Here is a 24,507-nt window from a genome sequence, read left to right as displayed (position 1 = left end):
CTCCCTCCAAGCTTCTTGCATACCTGCTTGCTAGCAGAGCATGGGAAACTGAAAAAAACTGAATTTAGGATAAGCCCTACTGAGCAACAACTAAAACATCAGTATGTTATCAACATCATCTTGCATTAAATTCAAAACACAGCACTGTAGCAGCTACTAGGAAGATTAACTTTATCCCAACTGAAACCAGGACTAAGCATGTACCTAAGTCTTAATAATATTGATGTTAATTATATGTCTAAATTAAAACTATTCCTTTAAAACTGTTTTTTAAACCTTTTACTTTAATCCATTTCCTATTCTGTTTTCAATTTAATCATTTATCCCAGTCTCTTATTTACATTTTTTTTTCTGTACAAACTAACAGATAAATAGTTACTTGTGGATAAATAATTCTCCCACAGCTATGTACTGAACTAGCATACTGAGATAGAGATCAACTGAAATTCTGGACAGAACAATTTATGTGCTAGATAAACTGTCTGAACTCTGCTTTTGCTGTTCTAAAATATCAGCTGACTGTATACACAAGTTTTGTCTTAAACCACATTAGAGTATACATTGATAGTATGTACAAAATGCATGTGTATTTGCACACACATTTTAAATGAATAGCTGTGGAAAAAACAAAACAAAACAATGTCCTAATATATAATTTATTTCCTCTAAAACTTTCCACACTGATAAAAGCCAGTCTTTCATAGCACATAACATCTGCAGACACACACCATTTTGGGTATTAGTAGTAAGCTGGGAACAAGAACAAAATGTAACACTCCACAATACAATATTAAGAAAATATAAAGCACTTCAGCAAGAATCACTCTGCTCTCTTAGATAAATCAAGTTGTAAATAACCTCCTTTAAAGGAAGAATGTTGTAAAAATAAATTTTAATTAAAAACCTTGAGAGAAGGTGAATTTGCTATGCACTCCTACAACTCCCGTGCTTTAATTTCAATTAGAAAGCCACTAAAATGAACCGTTTATGCCGCACTTTAAAAACTCTTGAGTCTTCTGGGATTTAGACAATTGATTAATTTTTCATATTTAAATAACAATGAGCTGAATCATAAGGGAATATGAATGTATGCATACCAACCCCCAATTTCTGAGCGCCTACCGCTAGTGTTACAGACACTGATGCAGCCTCCCACACCTCTGAAGCACCCAGCACAAAAATCTCCAGGGAAAATTACGAAAAAGACACTCGTGTCAAATCGTAGCACCACCGGGGGGGTTCACCACCTAGCACCGCGTCGGCGAGCTGCCCTAGCTGGTTTGGACGAGAAGAAAACTAAGGGCTGAAAGGACCTGAGGAAACTGCGGAGGTGGGTGCACTTTAAGGCGCTATTAGCTCTAACAAGCTTCCCCACGATGGCAGGTGGGGAAAATGGACTGCCTTTACAAGGTAGGCCGAGCAGAGAGAGCGCAAAAGGGCTCCTGGTAAAGGTGTGGTGTGCCCAAGCGGGCGCCGCTGAGGGAGCGGGCTACCCACCCCTCCGCGGACATGAGGGCTTAAGGGAAGGAGACGTGGTGCTCTGCCGAACGCTGTATCCACAAGCCCGGCGGCCGGCTCAGCCCCCGGGAAGGAAGGGCGGGCTGGCAGCGGGGGCTTCAGCCATTCTCCCGCCTTCGGCGGCAGCCACTCGACGCGCCGAGCCAGTGAGGCGGCTCCCGAGCAGCGAGGGGAGGCGGGAGCCGCCAGCTGGGGGAAGGCCAGCGTTCTCCGAGGGGAAGGGCGGGCTCCGGCCTACCTCCGAGCTGTGCCACTCGGCCCCACGGTGGCTCGGCATCCCACCCCCGGTTGCGGCCCTTTTCTGCCTAGGAGAGTCCCGGAGAAGTTAGGGCGAACTGTGAGGAACAAATGAGTCGGGGGTGACAGAGAAGCTTCTCTGCAGCGAGGCGGCGCCATCTTGCAATACGGAAGAAAAACTGTGGCGGGCGCCATTTTGCATCTGAACGATAGAGGGGAAGAGCCTCCCTATTTTTCACCGCTTGGGCGCCGCCATTTTAGGTTACGGCAGAATCTCCGCCTATTCCAAGTGCAACCGCGTAGGGCGCCGCCATTTTGGCGTACGAACAAGTCAGCGACCCGCAGGGGTCCTCACCCCTCCCTTCCTCCCTTTAGGTGTCTTCATAAAATGCCCGTGGAGAATCCTCTCTTTTTTCGCCCCGCTCCCAAGATGGCGTCGATGCGGGAGAGCGACACTGGCCTGTGGCTGCATAACAAACTGGGCTCCACGGACGAGCTGTGGGCGCCGCCGAGCATTGCCTCGCTGCTCACGGCTTCGGTGATCGACAACATCCGCCTCTGTTTCCACGGCCTCTCCTCGGCCGTCAAGCTCAAGCTACTCCTGGGGATGCTGCACCTGCCCCGCCGGGCGGTGGATGAGGTGAGAGCTGGGTAGGAGCTTGCGCGGGAAGCTTAACCGAAGGGGGAGCGTGTGTGTGAGGAGGAGAGGTCGGTCGGAGATGGCGTGAGGGGAGAAGGGAGGGCAGCGCCAGTACCACCTCCCCCCCTTCGCAGGAAGCCTGTGGCGAGGGCAGACCCCGGGCCGCGGCGCGGTGCCGCCTCAGGCGGCCTCGCGCTGCCCCTTCCCGCGCGGCGGGCGGCTGGAGCGGGCGGCTGCCCGCGGCAGGCGGAGGGGGGAAGCCGAGCAGCGGCAGCCCCTCAAGGGCAGGTGCCCGCCCGCACTCGGCGGCGGGGGGTGGCGTGTATGGGAAGGCTGGACCCCACAGACCTCCCCGCTTCTTCCTTGTAGCCTTTCTTGGGCAGGGAGGGGGGGGAAGGTGATCTCGGCTAGCAGAGCGGTCCGTTGAGGCCCAGCTCGGAGGACTCGGTCCTTGTTGTGAGGAAAAGCGCCCAGATTCCCTGTGATAAGGAGTGGAGTGGAAGCTTTGCTGCTGCTCCTCCTCCTGCTCTTCGGGGAGTCTTTGGTTGACACTGATCTTTTGAAAGCAGTTGTGACGTGAAACCCATTTTATGTCTCCACATGGACTTGTAGGGCTGTGTTTTGATACAGTTTGGGTGCCTTTGGGGAGGAGGGATTTTCTGAGGTAGTGGTTCTAGGATTAGGACAGAGAGGCAGGATCGTTTAGGAACTGTCGTGTGTGTTAGGCTTCCGTCACTCTCCTGCCTTAATTAATACTGGCAGCTGTGTAGGTGTCCCAAGTCGAACATCTCAGCTTTAGGAAGGACAGCAGCAAGTGCTGAAACTTTGGGAATAGAAAATCTGGGGTCTGCACTCAACATTGTTTTTCCCCACCTTTCTGCAGTCAGGCCATGCTTGAGGAAAATTCCATGCCTATTTTTGCTTCTCTTTACCTTTCTGGGAACAGCTGGTTCTTTCCTTTACTGTTCTACCCCAGCTAATAAGCTGGGTGGCTCGAGTCTGAGCTGGCTCTGCAAGCTTATTCACTTGGCCCTGGACCATACCTCATCTGTAGCTGGCTTATTCTTACCAGTAGGCAGCTACTGATGTTTGGGGCAATAGTTGGAGAATGATTAGGAAACATTTAAGTTTCTTCAGCCAGGTTTGAGGAATTCCTTTCCTACTTCCACCATGTATGGTATTGGTTCCTCGTAACTATCATGGAGGTGGTGTGTAGTTAATCCTCACTTTCTTGTGAAGAGTATCGTCAGCAGTGCTTGCACCAGTCTCTTTCTTGGCTAGGATGCAGCTGCTGCTTAGGCTTATTATACATATATACTAGGCAGGGTGTGGGGAAGCAATGTGTGACTTGGTTTATTGTGGGCTCAGCTTTTGTATACTTCTAAGCTGAAAATGCACAAGGATCACATTTAAGCAGTAGTTTAGCGCATGTTGGTGTCTGTCTTGCCACATGCATCTGTATGATCGTTCACTGTGTTTCATGTAATTGGTGTTATTTTAAAAAATTAAAATAATTCTCGTTCAGCATGTTTAATTTTTAAACTATTCATGTTTAGTGCCTGTCCTTTGCACAGGAAATCTTCCTTGTGTGTGACAAATGCAGTTGTTTTGGACAAACAAATAACCAAGGCCTGAAAGGGCGATTGGGAGCTGTGAACTCTTGAGTATGCAGAATTCTTCTGAAGTAGTGTAAAAATACAGGTAGCCTGGAAGAAATGAGTATTGCAATGTTTAGGAAAAGCTAACACAACAGTGGTGGTTTTAGATTGAAAGGAGCTTGAAAAAGCTTAGGGATCTTCATAAATAACACTCAAGCCAGCTCTTTGAGGGAGCAGAATTCAGGCCAGGTGAAATAATTTGTTGAAATGCTGCAAGAGTGTGCACTGGGCAGGTAAAAACTTTTTTAACAGATTCTGAGGAAGATGGTAGCCAGCACCTTTACTTGATCTGTGCTTTAGCCATGAGATAAAGTGTGTGTAAAAAAAGGAGCAAGTCAGTTGCTGTGCCTTTTAGTATATTGTTAAATTGATCAGTTGTGTTCCAAATATAAAGCTCTCGTTACTGCTGTAACAAAAAATATTGTGGGGCTTTTCACTTCTTTGGCAGAGTTTGTGAATGCAATCATAAACTTAATCTTTCATTGTAAACGGCACAGTTCATAAAGATCTAGGGATCAAGCATATTTTCAGTCCTTTGCACAGTACCTGTAATGCCTTAATTATTTCAGGGACGTGTGATTAATTTTTTTTTTAACTGAGAGGAAGGGCTTAAAATTGTTAAAAATTAAAAACTCCTAAGGCAGAAACCCTTAATGTTGCTAGTAGGTCTGGTATTATCATTACAGACTTCCTTCTGTAAATGGTAAAAATAGCTGGTGTAACCAAACAGAAAGGGATATTGTCTTATCAGATGCTCTTAATTTGTGGTGAGTTTGCTAAAATAGGTTGTATTTGCGAAGATTTGTTACAGAACTTGCTGTCCAGATTTTTGATATTTTAACTGACATTGGGTATCTTACATGATACCCAGAAGACATATATATGTATGCTTGTGTTCAGTATATGTGCACTGTGCTGTGTACTTCTCTGCAGTATTCAGTGCTCAGTGTACTGTGGAGTGCTGAGCATGGTGTCGTTTTGCTAGCAGAAATATACCAGTACAGGATGCCTGTAGCTGCCTGGAAGTGAAATTTGTCATTTGGAAATCACTCCTGTATTTGAAAATGATTGAACTTAACTGTGAAAGTACTTCATTAGTCTCTTTGGAAGGTCTTATGTGTGTTATCCATGCCATGTGCTAGTCTGGATCAATCATGTGTGAGAGGCACTGAGCTGGCATTTGGAAACTTAATAGTATTGGAAAATATATTGCATCAGCTTTGCAAAGCTTTGGGAATCTTGATAGTGGATGCAGGATGTGCTACTGGTTTGTTACATAATGTGTTAAATTATATTCCCCACTCTAGATAACAGTTTGGGTTCAGCTATTTTCAAAATTTTTTTTTTTCATGTTTTCTGTGTTGTAGCATTTTCACTGAGGCACAGAATAGCATGGAAACCATTTGGGAGCGGGATCTTAAGTAAAAAGTTATGTGGGAATCAACTAAAGTGGTGGTATTTGGTTTAGTAGGGGTTTAATTAGCTGCTGGTCCTTTCTAAATCTCTGTGAAAGCTTAAGTCTAGACAAGTGACTCTTGAATGAGCTCTCTTGAAAACTCAGTCCTTAAGTGTTTTTTTTCTCAAATGTAATATCCTTCAATTTTTCATAATGTTTTCATTCAACACTCCAAATACTGTATATCTATAAGTAACTTAATCCTCATAATAATCCTGTGGGATAGGTAATAAACCTAATTTTTTATCATGCTGTGAACCTCATTACTGCTTGTTTGTTCCTGCTGACTAATAAGAATAATTGGCTCCTGTTTTCATTTTAAGTTAATTGTGTTTTGTAGGCAGCTATCAAAAATATCCTTTCCTGCTGTAATTCTCCAGGCAGAACTTGCTAACTCTTGAATCTCCCTGCCCCCCAGCTTTTCATCTGCTAATTTTTTTTCTAGATAATCGCACTTATTTGAAATGATGCCTAAAACTCATTGTATTGCTGACCAGAGTTTCAATTGTGAATTTGGCAGAACAGTTACTTTTGTTTATTTTGTATATTATATTCTTGTTAACCTGATTCACAATGGCAAGTGCAAGTTTTCTTTTTGTGCTAATATTTAATTTGTTTGTTCGGGGTTAGACTGTGATGTTACAGCCAAGTCTGGAATGAGGACTGTGCTGCTGTGCTCTCTTGAATTATCTTGAGAGGGAGATGCAGCCTGTCCCGGCAGTGGTCTGCCCTTTTATTACAGCAGCTGCAAGAGAGCAGAAGTTAATACTGTTTCTTCTTGCTTGCTTACATGGATCAGGACTCCTCTATTCATGCAGGTGGGAGTAGTGGAGTACTAGCGCAAAGGAGTAAGAGGGCGCATGGCACTTGCCTTTCCATCTGAGTTCAGAACAGTCAGGCTGCTGTGCATCCTTCTGTCCTGCATTTAGTGTTCTTATTTTTTTCTGTGATGTAATATGGTATATTTTAATCTAACATTACTCTTGGCCACTTCTACTCTTTTTCATGATTAAAATACAAAAAAACCACGGTAGTGATATTTGATCCATCCTAGTTTTGTATTGTGTAAATATTAATACCTTCAATCCAGTGCTTTAACTTAATGAAAATACTCTATAATAATACAGGTACCTATTAAATATCACCTTATCTGTGGCCCCCAAAAGATTAAAACTTGATTGAGTTTATTAGCCAACTGTTGATGCAATTGTCTGAAGGTGTAGTCATACATATTTAGGCATAATATAAAGCAAATGAATGGGAATCTTTTGTGAGAAGTCATCTTGGAGCTATCGCTTTTTGTGTTTCTAGTAACATTTCTGTTATTTACACCTTCCCACGATGCTGTTTGTGTGTTCTTCCTGCATAGCCATTATTAATCTCCCTTTGTCTCTGTTCCCAGACTTTTTCCATCCTGCCTGATCCTTTCTTGTTAGACTTTTCTAGTCATACCCTATGCTTTTTTTTTTTTTGTGCCAGCAGGCTGAGAAAAATACTTTAGATCCTTAAGTTTTATATGAGAGAAATGCCAGAACATGTTGCATCAGATCTTGACATTCATGCTTAACAAGATGCTGGTTGGAGCTGATGGGACTCTTACTGACCCAGTGTTGCAATCTTCTACAATTGAGTTTGGGATTATGGCTCTGCTCTGTAAAGTAATAGAAAAACTGTACATAGGATTCTATCTTATTTTGAGTTGCATTTCATGCATTCTCAAACCACAGTTGAAAATTTTTTTTCCGCCAAGAGTTCAAAAGTGAGCAGGAAGCATATATTTAAATTGCTATTTGAAGACAAACATGAGTCAAAACTCAAATCCAGGCTTGTTAAATGCAAACCCCTATTCAGGCAAGGTCTCTGGTTAGCTCACAGAGCTCACAGTACACGTTAGCAATGCTTCTCTTCCCTGTGTGTGACAGTGACTCTTCTTTCATCGTGCTCTTTCTGCCATGGGGCATCGTGATAACGTTATTTGCCCAGTGCTAGGCAAACAAGTTGGTTGTGGGCTTCTTTCTTGAAGGAACCAAAGTCATGTGAAGCGGTGGGTCGTGGCATAAGTAGCCTGGACTTCAGGTGCCCTGAGAGCAGTGTGGGTGTAATGTGCCCAGAAAAGAGCTCAGTAGCAGCATGCATAGTATAGACATGCAGCTCTGCAAATTTTTGGTACCAATAGGAGTTCTTTGCAGCAGATATGAAGGGTAAATTGAGAGGATACAGGAGGCATCTTTGCTCCCAGCTATTGCCTGAGTTTGCTTTGATGGAGGCAATTACATTCTATGCATTTACCTGCATTAGTGGTATCCAGTTAAAAGCTTGTAAAAGCTGTAAATAAACCATAGCTTTATCAGCTCTCATGGCATGTTTTAAATTTTCAGGTATTTTGCATAAATCAGTACTGTAATTTCTATAGGACAGGAGAATAAAAGACTTTGTTTTGATAGTATTCATGCTTATCCTCATCCATTGTAGTGGAAGTGACTTCTGAGCACTTTAGGGTTAGAATAGAGAGCTTGACAAGTCTGTGTGGAGTCAAGGTGGGTTTATGTTTACTGGGAAAGAAATGAGCAATGGAGGACAAGAAAAGCTAGAACCTTAGAAATTGATTCTCTCCATTGGTAAACGTTGGTTAAATATGACAACACTTTAAACTGTGTGTGATCATGGTTGTATGGGCAGTCTAATCCAAAGCACATCAGTAGTGCTGCTGAAGTTGGTAACTGACTGTCAATGGTGTCTCCTTTCTGCTCCACTCTTCATGGTTCTAGTGTTTGTGTGACTGTAGTCAGCCACACCAAGGGCCTGATCAGGCTTAAAGCTATAGAGAGAGATGTTAGGTTTTGGTCAGATGAACTGATCAGGTTCATTTCACAGGTAAATTGTATGAGTGCTAAAACATGCAAGGGGTAAAGGACAAACTGACCCTATAGTGCACTCATAAACCTTTCTGTGGGTTCACCCACACAAACACTGTGTGGGTGAAAGGAATTGAGAAATGTCAATGTTTGCCTCTGAGCTTTAAAAGGGCTTGGGGGGGAAAATGGAGAGCAGAAATTTAACTTATTTCTTAGAGTTGCATGAGTTCTGTTAAACTTTTTCATAAAAGGCTGGTTCTAAATAAAGGGAAAGAAATACAGTATATAGGTGAAGATGAATCTCTTGCTTGCCTCCCTGTGTTCAGAAACATGTAGACTGTAACTAAGCTATATATGCCACGGTGGGTTGTAAAAAAATCACAATTCAAGTATTTCCTTACACTTTGCTTGTAAATTCTTCAGTGTTAATGCCATAGAGTATGTCCAAATATGTAATTTTACTGTTACGTTTTGTGGCTTGATAGATGCATAGTACATCTCAAACATCTTAGTTCTGTGAAGCTAATGTTTTAATGCTTACGTGAAAGTTTACTTAGGGAAAAAGTGTTCAGCCTTTTGGGAGAAGGTTTAAGCTTACCTGTGATTGAAGTACACCAACTCTTTAAGAGATTCATTGTGTAACCCCTGACTGTAGTTGCCTTTTTATTTCATTTCATAGTGCCAACAGACATGTTGATCAGTAATAAAAAAAAAAATACTGCGACAATGACATTTTTATAATCTTATGCATTATTTCCCCTTTTTCAAGATAGGTGCTTAAAGAAAAATAACTTTTTTCTTACTATAGAAACTTTGGGTAGATGGAAAATCCTGTTATTTGCGGCATATTAGAGGGCTTGGTCTACTTCTGTAATATGTTTTGTCAAACAGTACAGTTTTGATTAGCACGAAACACATTATTTTGGCCTAAGCTTAAGTAAAATTTTGAGGACTTACTATGTTCATATAATGCAGATATGGTCAGTCTGCTCAGTTATTCTGTAACCTAGGAAGGGACACGTCTTAATTTGGATGCCTGTTCTAAATAACTCGTCGTATTCTAGTTGCATATGCTTATCACTGAATATAAGTTGTGGGTACACTGGGAGTGTAAGTGTGGAATGTAAGGATACAGTAATGTAAGAATCTGGCCCATTGCTTTTAGTAAAAATGTTCAGTGCTAAACAAAGCTTCAAGCTGCCAAAAGCTCAAAACAAACTTGGGTTAGATTGACCGAAAGTGATATAAAAAAATTACTTTGGTCCATTCTTTATTTAGTTCTGGAGTTAATGTATAACTGTGTTGAAGCAGTCTCCCTCTTCCCTCCCCAGTAGTAAAACTGTGCATGTTAGTGTCTTTTTAAAATAAAAAAATCCAACTATAACCTGTTTAAAACTGTTTCCAATTGGCTGATTTTCTTTTTCTTTTTTTGTTAGATGAAAGGGGCACTGACTGAAATTATCCAGCTCGCTACCTTGGATTCAGACCCCTGGGTCTTAATGGTAGCTGATATTTTAAAATCCTTTCCAGATACTGGCTCCCTTAACCTTGATCTTGAAGAACAGAATCCCAATGTTCAAGATATTTTAGGAGAGCTTAGAGAAAAAGGTAAGCCTTTTCTGTTGCTGAAAATTACAGAAATGTCTTTTTTTCAGAAATAACCTGTCATTTCAGACAGTCTTGCTATCTTAACAGTATTGGTATCAGGACAAGCAGTATGTCTTGCCTCCTAACTGCCACAGTTCGTGACCTGGCATGTTATTGGATTGAGACTGTGATATTTGAGGAATGGTAACTTCTTAAATTATCTTTTCACACATCATCAGAACTTGCATGTCAGGTTACCCCAAGCGTTTGTGAAGGGCAACACACAATAATGTTGGATTCATTAGGATAGCAGATAGGCTGTATGTGATGGGTAATAACTAACTTACTGCAGCTTGGTAAGTTGAGGTTTTTCATATATTGCTTTGTCTTGTATGTTTTGGTAGCAAAGGCGGCAGTAAGGCTCTGTTTCTGTAGTACTTGTGTGGGCAGCCTGGTGTGTGTGGAAGCACCACAACTCTGTTGGGCACGTGGGGTGCGTCTCTGCTGGAAGGCCTCCTCTAGGCAACAAACGACGGGGGCTGTGGGGGAGACTGGTCACAAGAAGTTGTGCTGCTGCTGTATGACTAGCTACGGATTGCCTAGCAGCTGAAAATACTGGCTCAGGCACTTGTACAGTTGCTGCTTCAAACAGTGTAGTAAATGGTGATGCAAAGCTACTGCTACTTCAGTGGGTTTGATTTAGCACACTGCCTAGAAAAAGCCCTGCGGCATCAACGGGCAGACATGGCCTCTTGGAGTTAGGATTGCAGCAGACCAAAAATCAAATTACTTGGAGGTGGAAGCATTTTATTTTCTTCCTATAAACAAATGGTCTGTTCACACTTCTTGTTTGGACTTTTGTTTAGTAGTTTCCTTTCTATGCGTAATTTTTAAGGAATCTGAGAATTCAGTAATTTTTATCTTTCACTCTGACAATAATAGCATATTTAAGATTCCTGTAATTTGACTAGGTATAATTAACTTGGAAGCTCTTATGAAGGTAATGTAAAAAACAAACATCCTAATGACTGGTTATATACTCTGTAATCATTAGAACTGAATTACTCCTGGTGTTTAAATAAGTAATCTAAAATTTAAAAACACCTGTACAGTCTAATGGTGAAATGTTTTGTAATTAACTATGGAAGAGGTGCTAATACCATGTGCACTGTGTTAACTCTTTATGCAGTAAGTGAATGTGAAACTTCAGCTATGTTGCCGTTGGAATGCCAATATTTAAACAAAAATGCCTTGACAACACTAGCTGGGCCACTAACACCCCCAGTGAAACATTTCCAGCTGAAAAGGAAACCTAAAAGTGCCACACTCAGAGCTGAACTCTTGCAGAAGTGTAAGTAGTATTACCCTAGTTGATAAGATTGAGTAATGAGTAAATGGTGAAGGGAATATTTTCTATTATAAATAAATATTTATATAAAAAATTATATTACTTATTTTCCAGTATGGGGATATACATTAAATTTTTCTGTTATAAGAGCTTTGCTGGCTGTTATTCTTTGATAGACCAATATGTGTGGAAGAGCAGGTGCAAGTCATTCTGGCCATGATTATATTAAAACGCTAATCTTGATTTAAATGCTCTTCAGATTTCGAGGCATACAAAAACTGTGGCTTTTTAAAGCATAGATATATTCTCTCATGGGTATATTTAACAGTCAATTTTGAAGACTTGTGAGGGACAGTTTTGGTTAAAGCTCCTGAAACAAAACTGAAATGAGAACCTAGTTTTATTTTGCCATATGTTTTTGCAAGAGGGAGCAAGAGCTGCTAATTAATGCTTTCTTTTGCTCAGTATGGCTATCTATATAGGGTGTGAAAACCAAGAGGGTTTTTGCTAACAAAAGGCAACATGTATATAGTTTACTGTACTTGCTGTTCTGTTGCAGCAGCTTGCTTCTTTCTTGTGTGTGACTTGAGTAATTGGTCTTGTTAAATACAGGATTTGTAACTTTTTATGATGTTATAGAGATTTAATTATTTCAATCTCTACTGAGTAAATTGTCTACTCTGATAATTTCTTTTAGCTTAGACCATCTTGTTGGTTGCATAATCATACTGATTTTGCATTTTTTTCAAATACCATGTTTACCTCACATAATCCTGGGTTTTAATTAAAATATAAATCTACCTTTGTTGCTATTCCCATCTTTTTACGTATTAGTTAATAACACTTTATATAAGAAGCAATGTATTGTATTTTTTCAGCACAAATTCTTTAATAACTAAAGCCCTTTTTCTTTGTAGCAACAGAAACTGCACAACAGCTCAAGAAGACTGCAGGAGTGCCTTTCCATGCCAAAGGCAGGGGACTGGTCAAAAAGATAGATACAACAAGTATGGCTGACTTTCATCACTTCCCAGAAAGGAAATCTGATAAAATAGCCTTGATGAAGAATAAAATTACTGTCAAGTTTTCACTAAAACTTAATTACTTTTGAAGCAAAGGATTTCTCCATTTCTGCCTCCCTCTGTCCTGATATTTAAATGTTTCTGACATGTCTTGTCAGAAAGAACAAGAGTGTGGGGTTTTTCTTAAATGGCAAACATATCTGCCATGCTTCTAAAATGTAACAGCTAGATCATGCCTATAGACTTTGGTAAGATTTTAATTTACATCACTCCAGGAATAACTCCTGACTAAGCCATGGTGCTCCAAAAGGGAGCAGAGTGGATCACAGTAATCTGCTGTGCTCTTTGCAATACTATGAAGTAGACTGAAAGTATCTTGTGTTTGTGTAATTCTGCATGGAGAAAGAAGAAAGGACGGTGTGCTTTCTGCAGCCAAAGCTTGCAGTGGCTTCTATTTAATGGACATGACAAAGATGTTACAATCATTCTTCAACTTTGCATTAATAGATTTCAGCTGTTGCTGAAGCTCCTGAACTGATTGAATTTTTCAAATAAGTTTTTGACTAGGAGCAAGAGGAGGGTTCAAAATTAGTTGCATACTTTAAATCACTGCACAGGTATAACTTTTTTCTGATCACCAATATGATGCTGAGCTGTAAAACTTGAGTGATTTCTTGGTGTGGTGGCTAGAAGCTGTGAAGTACTTTGTCGATGTTATTTAAGATGTGGTTTTGAACACCAAAGTTTGACTGTGTGTTCATGCAGTAAATGCAAAAATTGTTGTTTTAATTTGAACTAAAAATTGTCCCAGTATTGAAATTGACCATTAATTCTTCTAATTCTTTTTAGCTGTTGAACTAATAAACCTATTTTTTTTAGACTTGGCCTTTAGAGCCAGGTGGTCTCTAGAAATGAGTTACGGGACCAGTTTACTCTGCTGAAACTTACACTGGTCAGAGAGGATTGTCCTATGGTGAAAAGGTTTTCAGTACAATGTATAGAGGGATACGGTGTATCTAACCTCAAACTAAAATTCTGTGTTTATCATCAAATTGTAGGGTATGATGAGATTGTGAGCAGGCTCAAAGACCTAATGGATATATATATGTATCCCAAATTTTCTATCAGTTAGTGAAAGGATACTGTTTTCAGGCTTATATTAAGCATGAGTTATAAGGGTAACAGTATAAAGTTTTGGGAAAACAGCTTCTTATAGGTGTAGCAGTTTCTGCTGGGTATTGAAACAGCAGGTTTACTGTTTGCAGTGTGGTCCCAAATTGGGTTGTCATTCTTGTGCGAACAGCAGCTCCAGAATTTCAGACCCCTGTGTGAAACAGTAACTTACCTTTCCACTAGATTGCAAGCCCTTAGCCCTGGAGAAGCATGGCTAAGGATCTTTGATTAAATACATTTTTACCAAGTAACTAGCTCTTAAAGTTCAAAGAGTGACTTTGGCAGTAATTGGATTCAGAACATTCATGCCCAATGGCTTTTTATGTGTTCGAAGTTTATTTAAGTAAGGAGAACATCAATGTATGCAGGAAAAGTATATTTTAATAGCAGTGCACCTGTTTGATTACTTCATGTAGAATGGGGTTGCAAGCATTAGCCTTGAGGTTGGCTCTTGCCCCTTGTGTGAAGGATAAAACCTAATCTGACCTTTGAGAGAAGTGTGGTATATTATAGATAGTTCCACACTATAAACATTTGATGGGAAGGATCTGTGTGTTAAGAAGGAGAGAAACCAAAGAACTCTTTATTGTTGTTTTTCATGACTAATTAAACCCGTTACAATTGTTGCCTTTTTTTGATCTTCCCTAAGCACCACTCAAAGGAATACCAAAACAAGCTCCATTCCGGAGTACTTCAGCACCTAGTGTATTTAGTCCTTCTGGAAACAGAACTCCCATTCCTCCTTCAAGAACACCTTTGCGCAAAGAAAGAGGAGTAAAGGTAGATGCACTCTTTCTTAGTATTTCCTGTACAGTTCTCCTCCTTGATCTACAGTGAATTTCTGATGCTGTTTTGAATCAAGTTTCAATATATTAAAAAAAAAAGTAAAATACAATATTTAGAGATAAATTACATAATTTTAACAATAGTTACTAAGTTTTCTATTGTCTTTCTTTTTAGCTTCTAGATATTTCTGAGCTGGATATGGTAGGTGCTGGCCGTGAAGCAAAGAGAAGAAGAAAGACATTAGGTTGGTATAACATGCTACTTATGAAGGCTGTTAATATACCTGCAAATAGGACACAGATTTGTAGTATCATTTGTTCTTTGTTTGTTGAAACTTATCTTCAGCTAAACTTTAAAAAAGGGGAGGGAAAAAACCCCACAACCAAACAAACAAAATAATTCTTTAAAGGAGGTTTTTATTTTTTCTCCAGCCAACACCCCCCCCCCCCCGCCCCCCCCCCTGCTCGTAATCATATTGCCATGTGCCAGCTTGACTCAGTTGCATGAAAGGGTTGAACTACTTAGTTATTTTTCGGGCAGCACATAAGTCTGTGAGTGGCTTCAGTACTAGAATTGTTCTGAGATATTTTGGTATGTTTATTTCTACTGGCTGTGTGGCCAAGTAAATTTAATTGAAAGTAACATTGAAAAAAGTACAGTGCTGCAAAATTCTGGCTGAGAGGTCTTAACAAGTGAATAATATCTGTTATACTGCTTTTAAGTGGCAGAGAATGCTCTACTTAACCGTATCAGGAAGATAGGTATATTTGGGCAGCATATTTGTCCCAAAACAACCTTTTTGTATTTGTCACCAAAAATGCGAGTACTGTCTCAGAACAAAATCATAATCGCAGTTAAATTTTTGCTTGGGTTTTTATGCTTTCTAACATCTTAAAATTAGCCAGTTCTGCCTAATTACACAGATACTGTATCTTGATGGATATACATTGTGCTTCTGTTCATAATTGGGTTGATTATAAAATTGTGTATGAAGATTACTATACCTACCAACCTTTTAGCATATACCTCTTTAAGCATATTTTAGCAGACTTCGAAAAACTCATTTTTATGTTTTTGTTTAAAAAAGTATAATTCAGTATTTCAGAAAACTTCCTTGAACTGATTTCTATTTTTATGCAATAGATACAGAAGTTGTAGAAAAGCAAGCCAAAGAAGAAACAGTAGTAGAAAATGCTACCCCAGACTATGCTGCTGGCCTTGTGTCTACACAGGTAAAACACAAAACCAAAAGAAACAGAAGCCAGAAAAAAGGATGAGTAAGGCATGGTGCATGTTGTTCTAAAATGCTTAAACACTGTAATAATATTTTATTAACTTGTTGAAATGTGCCTCTTAATGTAAAAATCTTTATATAATTATTTCAAAATTCCATTGTACTTTCACCAAACTAGATAAAAAATTCAAAGCAGGATGAAGGTAAAGTTTGTGATTGTTTTCATAGTGCTATTTTAAGTTTGTGATGGGAATGACATTTTTGTAACCAAGGATTGTAGTCTTCTGTCAGAGATGAAGGGAATAGGAGGACCCTTATGACTGTGGAGAGAGAAAATAATTTTCAGGAGTTCCTGCAGGTTTCACTCAGTGCCTGTGCATCCTTTGTGACCCTGGTGGAACAGTGTCCACAGAAGTCTGAGGAGCACTTGTCATTGGCCTGTGCCCAGGAGAGATAGCTGAATATAAGCAGCCAAGTAAGAAGTCTTTGCAGCTCATCTGTCTTCTGGCTTGAGAAAAGAACCTACTCATCAGTATCCTCCTGTGGATGTTTTCTCCATTTTTATTTTGTAATCTTTGAGAATTGGTGCTTAATCCACAAAGCAGCTTTTTCTGAGGTCTCCAAAGCTGTCTATAACTAGGCTTAGCCAGTCCCATTACTGCTGAAAGGGGAGGACAAACTGAAATTGATCTCTGTCCAAATTACCTACAGCTTATAAATTTGTGCTTCTTAAAACCCATAAAGCTCAGAGGTGGCCACTCCTCTTAACCGTCTTTTCTTTTTTCCTAATCCAAACGTTGTTTAGGATCTACTAAAAAAGCTAACCTGTGCTAGAAGTAGTTCAATCGAAGGGTGAGAGGTGGGGGGAGGAGTTCTGTGTAGGGGTGTTTTATTATTATTTCAGATATGGTGCACTGGAAAAACTGTGGTGCAGCTTTATACTTTCTCAGTCATGACCTAACTTTTACAAGAATGTTAGGTCCTCCCCCTGTTCTGAGTTAGAAACTGTCTCTTCTATTCCAGCAAGCATTGGCCTGGAATTAATTTGTACAACCGCGTTCTTTAGACAATAATAGATAACTTGAGGCGGCTGCGCCCAGTGTTTGGAAGCATCTTGGGATGGTAGAAATCAATCTTATATCTTAAGTGTCTTCTCGTTCCAAATTTAAAGTGGTCATGATTACCTCTGCCTCTTTAAATCCATGCAATGCTTGCCTTTGGAGAGCTCTCTATTTAAAAATAAAGACCTGTGGTTTGGTTGGTGAGCCAGGCGTTTCTTCCTCTTGACCCTAATGGTAAGGACATGCAGCATTGGTCTCATGGTTATAGGGGTAGCAATCAATAGCACACATGCCAAAACCAGCATATAGGCAGATACTGGTAGGCCTGTGTCAGGAGTGAAGTTCATAGCATTCTGTAGAAAGACACGCAAAGAGTGTCTTTTTGGCAAGCTCTATATTTTACAGAATATCCATCTTCTGTCTAGTAAGGCTACCTTAAATGATTTGTCTGCTAGACTTACTCCCCCAAAACTTCTTTCTTCTGTCAACCCCTTATGTTTGTAAGGCAGGATTGGACTGAAGTGAGGATCTTCATAGATACCATGGTGTTGTCTTTGTGCTGTGTGTGCGGTATCATTTATAGTTAAGTACAAAATGTGGTATTTTCTTTGTCTTGATCCTAGATGACATCCATCATGTTGGTGTTTGCATGTTTCAGTGGAAAGAGGGTTTTACCTGTGCTTTTACTGATGCCTTCTGCTTGCTTATTTCCCAGAGGCCTTTGCATTCCCTTCCTCTGGGTGATATTTTAGTAGGCCTTTTGCTCATGGATGGACACAGATTTTTGCTCGCTAGTAGTGAAGAGTAGCTCAAGCAGAAGATCACATTTCTATAGTGTAATTCTTCAGAGAGTACCATCTGCACAAATTTCATCATCTGGTCTCCACACTACCAGCTGAGGAGTGGGACAAAAGAACAGCAGCTTGACTCTTTGCAGAAGTGCAGTCTCCACAGTAGTATTTTTTTCCTGGCTCAGACTGTGCTTTCGGAAGCAACTTTGATCTGAATTAGGGGAAATAACAGCTGCTTTTTCTCTCCTAGGCTAATTCTGATGTCTGAAGTTAGGGTTGAAATGGCAAACTTGCCCTAACAGACGAGTCCATAATTAACTTCCCAAAAGTAATATCATAGCAGAACTAATGTTGAAATTGTGTTTAAATGCAGAAACAGTGCATGAACACATGGAGTGTGGTTGTAACACTTTCTTTTCTGTTTTACAGAAACTTGGCTCATTGAACAATGAGCCTGCACTACCTTCTACGAGTTACTTACCTGCTACCCCCAGTGTGGTGCCGTCCTCCTCATATATCCCAAGCTCTGAAACACAGCCAGGTAAAGGACACTTCTATGCTTTTGGGGCCTAATATCTCCAACTCTATACAGTTTTACTGTCCAGCTCTTCTCTAACTTACAAACCTACTATCCCTCAACTCTAGTGAAACTTAACCTCAGCAGCATAAAAATCCATTGCAGGAACCTAGCCTTTGGGTTTGGGGTAACCAGACATGTCATTTAACCTAAATAAAGAAAATTCTTGTTGAAGTCTTAAAATGGCTGCTAATTAAGTCAAGCAAGCAAAGCAATTTGCTTTGGTTATTTTCTTACTAATAGAAAATCTAGCACTTTTAAAATCCCTGAAGAGACGCCAGTAATACACAAGCATAGAGTATATACTCCATACATGCATCCATATGCATGTATGTACAAAACTGTTGCTTTCTAGAGGTAGGTACATATTAGCTTTCACACAGGCTGGGATCAAGCCATCCATCTTCCTTTTACTTTTTTTATTACAGACTGATAGATAATAGCTGGGCTCCCGCATGTTTTGAAAAGTGATAAACTGTTTTCAATTCTAGAAAATTGCCTACAGTAAAAAATAGTGTTTGTACAAATCCTTTATTTCTACACCTTTTATTTTAACACACTCGGTTTTACTTTTCTTTCCCTGCTGTATGTAAAGTCTTAAGGAATGCACCAGTTTGCACTAACAGATGTGTATGACTGGGATTCATTACCAGACCTTATACTTAACAGAACCATTTCTTTTTAAGGCATTATTCTTCCTCTTGCTTGTTGTGATTTGGTACTGTAATGTTTGTCTTTGTGAGCTGTGGCATGTTGGTCACTATAGAAAAACGCATATGCAAAACCTGATCACTTGGCCCTGAAATAGTTCAGAATCTCTGAAGGTCCATGAAAATCTTTCTCTGGCAGAAATTTGGCATCTCCAGAAGGAACACAGCCAAGAGCACACCAGTGTTGTCAGCAGCTAGTATTATTTTTCCAGAGCCTTGGCATTGTATTCAACAGCAGGAAAAGCCTAGTTTCAAATTCTCTATTGTCTTTGTTCTCTTTTTTTTCTAACTTATTTCTTCCTTTTGGAGGATGGGATATCTAGCTTTTCTTATAGACAAGGAATATAAAACTATTTCCTTGATATAAAATGCACACAGAAGATCCACAGATTTGGTCTCATATACTCTGAGGTTACATAATTAATACATGTTACTTTATGCAAGTCAGTTATTCTGACATGAGAGGAAGCCAGTAATAAAACTTAATTTTGTACAAATCTTTTAAGTGCTTACTAATTGTTACAAATGTTTGTCCTCTCAAGTGTTCCCTGTCCTGTTCCACATATTACTAGATAATAGCCGTATTGTTAACCAGTGCTGTGTCTGTGCCTAGATGAAGAGTGGTAGGCATCTCGTTCTTTAAAATCCAATTTGAAAGGCATTAGTGTAGCTCTGGTCTGTATCTGCCTTTTAGTCTGCTGTGAACACAACATGAATAGGTTAGCTTAAACCTCATGAGATTTGTGAAAGGTGCTTAAGCAACTGTGCCTGTGTCTGAGAGCTGCAAAAGACCGTAACTGGCTGGAGTTACGTTCTGGGTAATTACCATTTGCTGGACAGATAGTAGCTTATGAAATCACAGTAAGTTGATTGTATAAATCACCTCCACCTGCAGCCTGGTTCGGAATAGTAACTCCCTTAAGTGCAGGTAAATGGATCAACTTTGAGAAACAGCACTGTGAGGTTTTAACCATCTTAGCAGTTAGTCTTCACAAATCATTCATTATTTAAACACTACATTTAATTCTGTCATCTGTTAGAGTATTTGTGTATTTTCAGTATTTGTTACTGGCAGAGACTTAATTGCCATTTCCTTTGGAAGCTGTTGCTACATTAGGTAAAATCTGATTAAATGTTTTTATGGTTTTGGCTTCTACGTAACAGTATGGCAATAATCCTGGTAGGGTCAGAGTACAGTTGTTATAGCAATATAAGCTAAAAAGTAAATAAAGCTATTTCAATATAATAAATCTGATATCCATTAAACATAAAATTTGATGCTAAATACAGTATAATCAATATTGGACAGCTAGTCACTCAGTTGTCTAATTATTGCTAAAGGTAATTGAGTGGAAAGAGCATTAGCTCTTCAATTTTCCATATAGATATTAGATGGCATGTTGAATTGTGGTGCTAAAATGGAATAATCAGAATTTTTAGTTTCTTTAAAGGCTGTTGTTGATGCCAGTCCCTGTTTGTGGATTATAATGTTTTTAATTAACCTGATTGTTTTTTGCAGCTGGCTCTGCACGAGAGGCCTTGCAGACTAACAGACAGACTGAAGAGCCTGCTGCTCCAAATGCTACTACAACTCTTCCTGCGCAATTCAAACAAAGAACACCCATGTACAATAGTAACTCTAATCCACCTGCAGCTACACCTACCTCACCCCTAACACCTACCACACCTCCTGCCATTTCCCCTGCGGCACAAGCACCACAAGTGGCCCCCCAAACTCAGCAACAGCCACCACCGAAAAAAAGCCTCTCTCTTACAGTAAGTAAAACCAAGTTCTTTTTGACTGCTGCTTTGGATGTTGACTGGAAAATGCAAATTTTTATTATTGCTCTCATTTAGTATGTGGACAGTTCCTGGCCTTTGGATCATGGAGTGGTTAAGGTTGCTTTTTATTAACCAGAGATAATGAAAATATTTTATGGCTTTGTTACCACTGCTGTTATAACATTAATCACATTTTTAGTGGTGCGGTGTCAGGGTCATGGTAAAGTATGTTTATTTACTGCTATTTGTTACATAGAACAATGCTGTATTACTTATTACAGTGAATTTTGGAAGAAAGGTATATTTCCAGCAGAGCTGTTGCCTAGCCAATTGCATATATTATATAAATGCTAAAAAGCATCCTGTCACTGCCATGGTAGGAGAAAAGATATCAATAGATTATTTTAAGATGAAGGCCTTTATTTCTTGATCCCCTTAGTCCCTCATTGTGCAGCTCTTCAAGCCTGAGAGTGAGGAGGAAACTAAACAGCAATTATAATTTTTTTGTCCTGAAACTTCTTATTTCTGGTGTGTTAGTATTTATTATGTGCATGCACATAATAAATTAATTTCAAAGCAGGTAACTAATTGAAGATGCAACTGATTTGAAGACTTTGCTAAGCACATCTGTAAGCCTGGCTTGCAAGATCTGAACTTTAGGAAGCTGGGTGACTTTCTTTTCAGTACCTCTATTTGTTATTAAAGAAAAACCCCAATTCCTCTGAAGTTATTGCAAGCCTGGATTTGTTGGACTATAGAGGAAGTATTGGGTTTTTTCCTTTTTTTCCCTGATGTCATAAAGATCACAAAATCGATAATGTAAACATTAAGTCTTAGCACATGTTTCCATAACTATTTAAAGGTGGGTTTTTTCCAGTTTCAGAATTCAGTTGTCACTGCTGTGTTAGGTATAAGCATTAAAGAGGGAAAGCCTTGAATTTAAGGTGCTGCTTTTTTTTTTTAAACTTTTTGTAGGTCTACAAACTTCCTGTACTCTTTTACACTTGTCTGTGTGTATTAATACGGTATCTGTTGGCAGTGTTTTCTCCACTGGAATTCATACTTGTTGTATCTGTTGCAGAGGGAGCAAATGTATGCTGCACAGGAAATGTTCAAGACTGCAAACAAAGTTACAAGGCCAGAAAAGGCTCTTATACTTGGATTCATGGCAGGATCCAGAGGCATGTATTGAGGCTAACTTAGCTTTCTTTTGAATACCTAAATCTGAAATACAGCCTAGCATTTCTAAATGTGCATATGTGAGTGCAAGACTCTTGCTTTAGCTTTGCTCTGTGAGTACTGGACTCTGCTTTACTTTGGACTGTATGTAGTTTTATGGATTGTAGTTCTGACTACCTGGAAATGGGTCTTTAGGATCTATTTCCAGTAAGTCAAACCGTATGTCAGAGTAGTTGCTAAACACTATACTATACACATAACTGAACACATGTAATATCATGGCTTAGGGGTTGAAGAGAAACAAGGCAGTTGGTCAGAACAGTGAACAAGCTGGTTGGGTCCTAGTAGTCTTATAGAAGACCAATGAATGTAAGTTCTTTTGTGGCAAGTTGAGTTACAAGTTGGGCCTCCTTGCTGATTCCTTAACGTTAGAAATGTAGCAACTGTTGTCTTGGAGACTTTAGGTAACCACAGGTGCTGTGAATCCCAGAGAGATAAGCTGTCTCATAGCTAGATCCTGCCATATATTGGCCTTGGTAGACTAAGGCTGTTTTACCCAGAAGACTAAGAGATGTAAGATGAGAAGGGGCTTAAGAGTCCTTAAGTGAACTCTACACTAGCTCTGGTTTCTTATTTGGTATTTGAGGGCTCTTACCACTGGAGTGCTGGAGCCTAAATGTGGCTCATGCATTTTGATTAATGCAGTACATTGTTGAAAATGATCAGGGTAGAGTTACTGTGATGGTCCTTGGGCTTTAAGAAAGTTTTGTGTATCTTGCATTAATGATGGTACTCTTAGTACTAGGTGCTATTTCAGATTGCAGTAGAAGGGTGTACTTCAATATCTGTGTGGACCATTTTTGTAATGCAAGGTAAAATACTATTTTGGAAGTGTGCACATGTGTGTGTTGTGTATATTCACGTATACATATATAGAGAAGTATATAACAATATGAGTTCCTTCAGTAATAATGTCAGCATCTTCTGAAGGCTGGGTAAATAATTGCCAACTAAGATATTCTTGAGTTTCTTGAGTGCCAATTCCAGTACCTTGAAATGTAACATATAATACTTCTACTGGCATGGAACTGAGTCTTGACTGAATGATTTTAGTGAAGCTGTTGGGGCTTCCAGAACAGCTGAAAATTATTGAGGCTTTTAGCTACAAAATGTGTCTCAAATAAAGCAACTCTGGTAGTTTGAGTTTACAAACTCACATTTAAATACAAGCTTCTCTTATGACTCTTGAGGCAGACAGAAATGACACTGGCCTGCTTTACTCCCCCTTTTGTTGTTGCTTCAGTTACTTTAGCCTTAGGGTTCATCTTTTGGCATCTGATTTTGTTATCTTTAAAACTCCGTCTGTGATGTGTGGAGGGAGGATGAACTTTGTGTATTAGGGACATTACTTGCTTGGTTTGGGGTGGGTTTGTTGGATTTTGGTTTTTTCAGCATAAGATGGGAAGCCCCGTCAAGTGCTCTCTACCTTTTCTAATATAATGTTGAAATATGTAATTTGTTCCTGTTCTTGTGTTCACAGAGAATCCTTGCCAAGAGCAAGGTGACATCATCCAAATTAAACTTAGTGAGCATACAGAAGATTTACCAAAGGCAGATGGCACTGGCAGCACCACTATGTTGGTTGATACGGTCTTTGAAATGAACTATGCTACTGGTGAATGGACCAGATTCAAGAAGTACAAACCTATAACTAATGTTTCCTAAGAGATGCAGCAACAGCAGACTGGACCAAATCAAGCTTAGAGTCAACCAGCTCATAGAGTATGTCAACTGTACAAAATGGCATTTGTATGTACATTTATTACCCTCCAGAGCAGAAGTTGTGGCTCTTCAATCTAACTGGGCTCAGTGAACACAAAAGAAGATGGTGTCAAACTCACTTTTTTTTTTTTTTTTTAAATCTCGGGAGAGGGAAAGGTGTTGGGGGGGGGGCGGGGGAGAGGGGAGGGGAGGCAAAGTTGTTGGTGTGTTTTTGTTTTGCTACAGTTCAAGATGCCTGTAAAAAGAGATCACAACTGAAAGATTACAGATGGGAGCAGTTTACTTCTGAGTACCAGAAGAGAAGACTACTGCACAGTCATTCACGGTTTACCTTTAAATGAGGGCACAGATCTTTATTGTAAAAATATTTTCTTTGGCTACATGGGTTCTATTGTAAGAATGGACATTCAAAGCACCAGAGGTTGATGCTTGATTATTTAGTAATTCAGCTGCAGTATCACTAAATATTGCAGGGGTAGATGTCCAGTGTCTAATGGTACCCACTCTATGTTTAGCCTGCTTATCCTTGGGTCCTAGGATGAGATTGAGCCGCTTTAACTTGCTATATTGTCAGTGCCCATGCCCAGTATGAGTTAATCTGTATTTGGCATTATTTGAGAGAAACTGAGTATTGTAACTTTCTGAATTAAAAAACCATCGAAATTAAGAAAAAAGTAATGGTGGCTTGTCACTGCCTGGAGGTGATGGCTCTTTGCCATGGAAGTCTTAGCATAGAAGTTGATCTATGGCTCTTCCATAGCAAGCCCTTTGAACAGCATAACTTACCTGGGAGGAAGTGAAACTATTACATCTCAAGACCAATTGCAGATTAATTGTAAAATGGCCCTAGAGATGGTTGTGACACACATCTGAATATAGATATTGAGAATATCTGTTGTCTTGAAGCAGTGTTAATTTATGTTTGGTTGAGCGGTCATAATGTGTTTGATTGCCAAGCCCTGATCCAAAAAGTTTTGAATGACTGTAGCTGTGGTTCTTACCAGTGTAGTTATATCATGTGGCCACAATTATACTGTTATATAAATGTGCCTTATACTTGTCCTTCTAGTAGAAGCACACTTTTATCTTTATAACTGTGTTCACACCACTG

At 39.7% G+C, this 24,507-nt stretch overlaps 1 protein-coding gene across 1 annotated transcript; it reads left to right on the top strand.

Annotated features, from left to right (window-relative positions):
• The first annotated feature begins 855 nt into the window (after positions 1-855).
• Positions 856-23,509, top strand: NELFA (negative elongation factor complex member A). Its single transcript, XM_074904392.1, has 12 exons — positions 856-1,330; positions 2,131-2,395; positions 9,801-9,972; positions 11,141-11,302; positions 12,217-12,306; positions 14,144-14,274; positions 14,455-14,524; positions 15,424-15,512; positions 17,796-17,907; positions 20,173-20,429; positions 21,517-21,616; positions 23,155-23,509. The coding sequence occupies exons 2-12, from the start codon at positions 2,144-2,146 to the stop codon at positions 23,337-23,339; spliced, it is 1,620 nt and encodes a 539-aa protein (XP_074760493.1). The 5' UTR covers positions 856-1,330; positions 2,131-2,143; the 3' UTR covers positions 23,340-23,509.
• Positions 23,510-24,507: the final 998 nt, after the last annotated feature.

This window comes from Athene noctua, chromosome 4, assembly GCF_965140245.1.
Source record: "Athene noctua chromosome 4, bAthNoc1.hap1.1, whole genome shotgun sequence".
NCBI lineage: Eukaryota > Metazoa > Chordata > Aves > Strigiformes > Strigidae > Athene > Athene noctua.
The sequence above is the reverse complement of the archived record's forward strand: the minus strand, read 5'-3'. Positions and strand labels throughout refer to the sequence as shown.